We start from the raw sequence: 6,368 nt of genomic DNA on the forward strand, positions 1-6,368 counted from the left end.
ATATATATATATATATGTGTGTGTGTGTGTGTGTGTGTAAATAATAATAATAATAATAATAATAATAATAATAAGAACACATATATAAAAAATAATAATAATAATAATAACATGATGTTATAGAATGTATGTAATAAATCAATGTTTATCACTTGGGGTATACCTACTTGCTTAGTTGGAAAATATATATATAGGCCTCCATAGGCCTATAGAATCATATTTAAAGTTATAATAATATTAATAACAATAAATGAATAGGCCTAGGCCTATGTAAGATAGGCCTATTAATTGCAAGAAATTTCATCTCATCCTGACGATTAGATGAGTCAATCTATATAGCATACGCTTTTTAACTCGTTATGATTTATAAGCTGTTCAAATCTTTTCAGAAAAATATTATGATTACTGTATTATGAACATTAAAATATATATGCCTATAGCGGCACAGGAAAAGCCACTAGGGAAAAACAAAAAAATTAAAGGTAAATTATAGGCATATATAATTTAATGGTTAGGCTATGTATACACAGTTATGAACATAATAAAACATCATTGGTTTTATTGACAATTTAGGTCTAAAAATCATTAGGCCTACATATAAAAATCTAGCCATATGACACAGTTTCTATTCCATCTGGTTTATTTTTGCTAAGATATCTCTAGATACTTCATAGACACAATTGTGATGTTTTATAAAAAAAAATGTACAAGAAACAAATACCACGATGATAATAATTATTCATGACATCACAAGTATTTCAATCGGTAACACTTTGCAATGATCGTTCGGGGTTCCAATTTCAGCGCTACATTCCAAAGTGAAGATGGATGACTCTAATTAGAAATAATTATGATTCTCTGTTTATTTACGGGAACAATTTAGCTTTGCTGTCTGTGTGATGGGAGTTCCCGGCTCCATAGCGTCTATGCTATCATCTCGAGGCTAACACAAACTGTGGAATCCGCTTTCGCAAATACTGACGCACGCTTAAGATGCTTCTGATTGGTCCAACCGTTCGTGTGGGAAATTACATTTTCCCTCACTATCAATCATAAAAGTAAAGATTTTGAAATTTGAAGTTGAAATATTTGGGTCATAAAGGAAATAGTAATGAGCAGTAATAAGATTCGATGTCCTGCGCTTCAATTTTTATGACTCATTAATGAAGTTTTGGCTCGTGTTTCCAAACAATTTACTTTATATATTTTTTTTTACAACGGGCTATTCATTTCGTTTAATCGTGTATTACCATATTTGTTTGTATCACAATCACCGTTTACCCGGCTACTGATACGCTGCTTAAGTTAAGTAATATCAAATGGAATACAGGACAATAGAGATCGCCATGACATCTTCGCTAATGTATTCGGTTAATTTAAACTGAGCCCAACACCTTTTAATAAGACATTGTTATAGATAACAACAGATATCTCCTGACGTAATTGCGTTGATGGGACAGAGTGTTGGTTGGAGCGTTGGAGGCTAGGCGCGCATAGCACGCTGTCGTCATGGGCTGAGCCAGCAAAGCGTTTAACGTGTCGTGTTGTTTTATGTTTTCAGAAATCATCATGGTCAATATTTCTACTTCCTTTGTGACAACAATTTGGCTGTTAATTCTCTGTTATGACGCCTGTCGGGCACAAGGAATGTTGAGCGGAACGATACAGGCGGTAGCCGAAAGGAGGGGCCTCAGTCGAGAAGAAGTTGTGAAAGCCTTTGAAAATAACTTACTGAATATGTTTGGACTGAAAGAGCGACCTAAACCAAAAAAGGATATTGTTATTCCACAATATATGATGGACTTATACAAAAAGCAAAAAGAAAATGAAGACGGTGTCAGGATGCACTTTAAAGTGAAAGGTATCACTACCAGTTCTGCGAATACAGTACGAAGTTTCCACCACGAAGAAGGTAACTATCTCCGATATTTTCTCCTTGTTTGTAGATTGTTTTGCCACACTGCTCATGTTGAGGCTCACTCCCGCTGGATTAAATCGCCAGTGAATGTACCCATTAACACTATTCGAAATGCCTTTTCATTAATTCTTTTATGTAGATCACTATTACAATCGTTAACAAAAAGCTACTTTTCAATGCCAATAGTTTTGTTTCGTGAAACAAAGGCTGTTATTCAAATTCTATACTCATTTTGTTTCAGATACCGTAAGTAACGACCAGACAACGAGGGACCACCATGGGCATCATATCCATTTTAATGTTTCAACGATACCGGACCATGAGGTGGTCACTGCAGCAGAATTAAGGATATTCAGAAAAGCGAATCATTCAATACACAAGCGGGACATTGACCATCAAAGTGAAAAACAGAGGATAAATATCTATGAAATATTGAAACCAGTTGCGAAAAATAGAGACGTTATTAAACGCTTAATTGATACAAAAGTAGTAGATTCTCATGAAACTAATTGGGAAACGTTTGACGTTAAACCGGCAGTTCAGAGATGGAGAGTACTGCCGGAGGAGAATTATGGATTATTGCTTGAGACAATTGGCAAAGATGGTAGACCAGCTACACAGAGGCATGTCCGAATGTCAAGAAGTACACACCAGGACGAAAGTATGGACTTAGATGATTGGGATCAAGAGCGGCCTATTATTGTAACGTACACGGACGATGGACGAAGCAAGCGCGCGAGTGGGAATAATGGCAACCGTAAAAAGAAAGAGCGGAAACTAAAAAGGCCAAGTTGTCAGAAACATGAACTATATGTTGATTTTAGTGATGTTGGATGGAACGATTGGATTGTCGCGCCGCCCGGCTACGAGGCTTATTACTGCCATGGAGAATGTCCTTTTCCGATTTCAGAGCATTTGAACGCAACGAATCATGCGATTGTACAGACTTTAGTGAACTCAGTCAACCCACAGCTTGTACCCAAAGCATGTTGTGTTCCGACAGATTTAAGTAGCATTAGTATTCTTTATTTGGATGAAAATGGTAAGGTCGTGTTAAAAGTTTATAAAGAAATGGTAGTGGAAGGCTGTGGGTGTCGCTGAAACTTTATTATTTCACTTGCTTTTTAAATAGGCTAGTCGAACGATGTGCAATTGCCCGATAGTGGGTTGAAGAAGCCCTCCTCTGTACCCCAGGTAATTTTGATAGATTACTTATTGACCGGAGGAGGAGGGACAGCGTCACATTCAGAGGTTTGGTTTCAAGAGCGGTTCATAGCTTGTAGACGTTTGAGTACCTATGTACCGCAGATTGTCACCAAGCGCATACTTATTTTTCGAGACATCGCCGGCCTCAGAGAGCTATGAGATGCATCTGGGTATACGCAACACCAACCTGGTTGTTGGAAAAATAGCAAAAATGGATAGAATATTAAGAATACTTAAGGTATGCTTTTTTTGTAATATCCATTGCACAATAGAATTTACCACACTTGAGTGAAGAGAAGGGATTAAATCTATTTAACAGCACGTCTAGGCTATAGAATGTATCTTGTGGAAGCAGAAGTGTGTTCCGATGGATAAGGAGGTCAGCTGACATATATGATCTTATAAAAACGTGTCTATAACATATATGGCTGAAACCTGACACGATATCATAATAAATATATATTATTTAATTTGAACATGTACAAAGTTTGTAAAGAATTTTTAAATAAGTTTTCATATATAACGTAGCCGCTAGGCCTATAATCTTATTTTTGTACTTAATATTAAATGTAGTGTTTACGATGTCAATTTTTAAATTTAGTCTAATAAATTCTGTGTACTCTGCATTCTGTTAAGCCAAATAAAAATAATACATGTTTTCCGTCCCGGGCTCTTTTCTATTTCTGGGCAACTTTCGGATGTGGGTGCGTTGGTCATAAGAGATCTCGACAAAAAAACATGTTATTTTTATTTGGCCAGAGCAACTTTGAAATAAGCTTTAATGATAAGACGATTGAATTATGAAGAGATTGAAAAAGTCGTCAAATATTTTTCTTATTTAACTTGACGTATTTATAAACTGAAAGTTGGTGTGCTATATAGGCCCATGCCTAATCGATGACAGGCTGCCCTTGGGTAACAAAAGTATGGTAGGCCTAAAGCCTACTGCCTGATACAGGAAATATTCATACGGGGTAATCGTATAGTTGTATATCATACAATGTAGGCATGTTCGGCCACCTTCTATCGTCGTATTATTCGGTGTGAGATTTATACAATAACTGTCGTTCACAACGTGCACTGGTAGAATTATACTTTTGTATTACGTATTCATCTGTAGACTGGATTAGCATCGACATGGGAATGTAACTGCTAGGTCATTTGCTAACGTCTCAGTCTGCTATTCCGCTTTAAATCTACAGTTCAACTTTTATTTTACCAGAAATTGACGAAACACCTGTTTCGTTTTTTTTTTCGGAAAGTGAAAGATTTAAGGATATTGTTGCAATCTTCATGTTTCTTCATTCTTATGCACTGACCTCGTGAGTTAGCCACCGTTTTAATATGTCATTGTCCTATATTTTGAACCATATGTTTGGCTTACTTCCCAGATCACGTACGACCCAAACGATCCAGGGATAAAGTTCTTTCCAGTACCAACTCCCCTACATCTGTCTTTCATCTAAAACGATATATCCTCTATCCACTTTAAATGATCTGTTATATACGCTTGGCCTTTTAATAAATAGTCATAGTACTACAATGAAAACTGTAGTTAACTACAGTACAGGGTACTTAAAACCAACAACTCAACTTGCATAATTATTTAGGATTGATGTTAATGGTCCATCGATTCCAGCGTACATTATGTAGTATATATATTTTTTACGAAGTCCGTCCAACGAAAAATTGTAAAAAGATGATGAGAAAGGCAGTGTGAATTGCATGAAATTTAGATGAGTTCATCATGAATGTTATACTCAGCTTGTTAACGATATTGTTACCAACCTGCTTTTTCTACCAGTTTTAATTTGATGATAAGACAGTCTTCGGTAACGTTTTAGGTGGAGACTTACTGATTCAGTTTTAATAAGTATATCCACTGAATCAGAGTGTATCTTACCACGTTGAGTTTGGATTTGGGGTGGTAAAATGATGAAGTTGTGTAAGATTTCAGGAGAATCTCAGGGGCGTTTTTTATGTAATTGCCAAAGTTTAAAGAGATAACATAAACGCTTTAAGCCGTCCAGAATAGTAGATGTTTACCTTGGATTCTCCAAAATTACAAAGTATTATTATTATTGTTATTCTATGTCACATGTTAAGATACAGTTGGGGCATAGGTCTACATGGTGGAATATAACTTACGCCAAATGTCGACAATTGTTTTCATGACGCTGTTCCGTCTGTTATAAGTATAAAATAAAATATTAAAACTGAACAGAGATTTGATCAGGTAGTCCTCTTCATTATTTCAAAGTAGTGCCTCAGTATGTGTGTTTATTTCGTTCGTCAACGAACGCTCAATATAGGCCTTGCAGTATATGATTTTTCGGGTTGCTCCAAATTTAACTCAGATCATTTCGTTGTAGATATGCCTGCTACTATATTCATTTTATATGGATGCTACCAAACATAACCCTGGACAAGATGGTCGTTTTTGTATTTTTAATGTACGCTTTAACTCAAATTTGCCTGGTTATAGTGCGCTTTAACTAATCATAATGCATATTCTGTGAAAGCGAATTCAGCGTTTTACCAGATAAATATCTACTGACAAATGTCACGCATAGCCTACCAGGAGCCTATTATTGCAAGACATTATTAATTTGAATGAAAACAGTAGGCCTACTCAATTGTGATTAAAGTAAGAGCAGACTTATTTTAAAATATTTATTAAATTAACAAATAGGCCTAATAAATATTTTCTAGGTTTTTCTATTTCCATGCATCTCGTGAATCACAGAGGCATTTAGCCGTGAAAATAATTTTTAATTACAATACTTACAGTACTCAATGGACCACTGGGAGTCATAGTTTTCCCAACAGTTATGCCAAACGGGTTTCTGGTGCCACTTTAATTAGCCCCGTCAATGTCCGCGCCCGGGACAGGGGCCTCGTCGCTTTTTTTTTTTTTTTTTTTTAGCTTTGACGTAACAATGAAAACCTCTTAAGAAGATTTATCCAGAAAATTCAACCGTTTACAATTCATTTAAAATATAATTTAATAACTTTGTAGGCCTAGGTCATGCAAAGTCGGTCAAATGTACACTGGAAATTGATTGAAAAATCCTTTGAGACAGGCCATGCTCACAAAGCCGCTAAGTCCAAGTTGGACCTACCCACGTGTATGACAATGCTTCGAAGACCGGGTGTCATCACGTTTTGCAATGCTGACATAACTCATACTTAACAATAAAAAAAAATAACTGCCGAAATTGCTAATTTAGTAACTAAAATAGAA

General features: G+C 35.9%; 1 protein-coding gene across 2 annotated transcripts in view; it reads left to right on the top strand.

Moving 5' to 3' along the window:
• LOC117111673 (bone morphogenetic protein 2-like) overlaps positions 1 to 5,356 on the top strand; it is an 8,170-nt gene extending 2,814 nt beyond the window's left edge. The window contains exons 2-3 of one of the 2 annotated variants that reach the window (XM_033254648.1): positions 1,562 to 1,912; positions 2,160 to 5,356. In XM_033254648.1, coding sequence (XP_033110539.1) covers positions 1,570 to 1,912; positions 2,160 to 3,019 — 1,203 coding nt within the window. In that variant the 5' untranslated portion in view covers positions 1,562 to 1,569 and the 3' untranslated portion in view covers positions 3,020 to 5,356. Of the gene's footprint in view, positions 1 to 784; positions 1,913 to 2,159 lie in introns of those variants that run through there. The other variant, XM_033254647.1, reaches the window with a different exon arrangement.
• Positions 5,357 to 6,368: the final 1,012 nt, after the last annotated feature.

The sequence above is a fragment of the Anneissia japonica genome, unplaced genomic scaffold (genome assembly GCF_011630105.1).
Source record: "Anneissia japonica isolate Jap-2015-1 unplaced genomic scaffold, ASM1163010v1 scaffold287923_len1623670_cov205, whole genome shotgun sequence".
NCBI lineage: Eukaryota > Metazoa > Echinodermata > Crinoidea > Comatulida > Comatulidae > Anneissia > Anneissia japonica.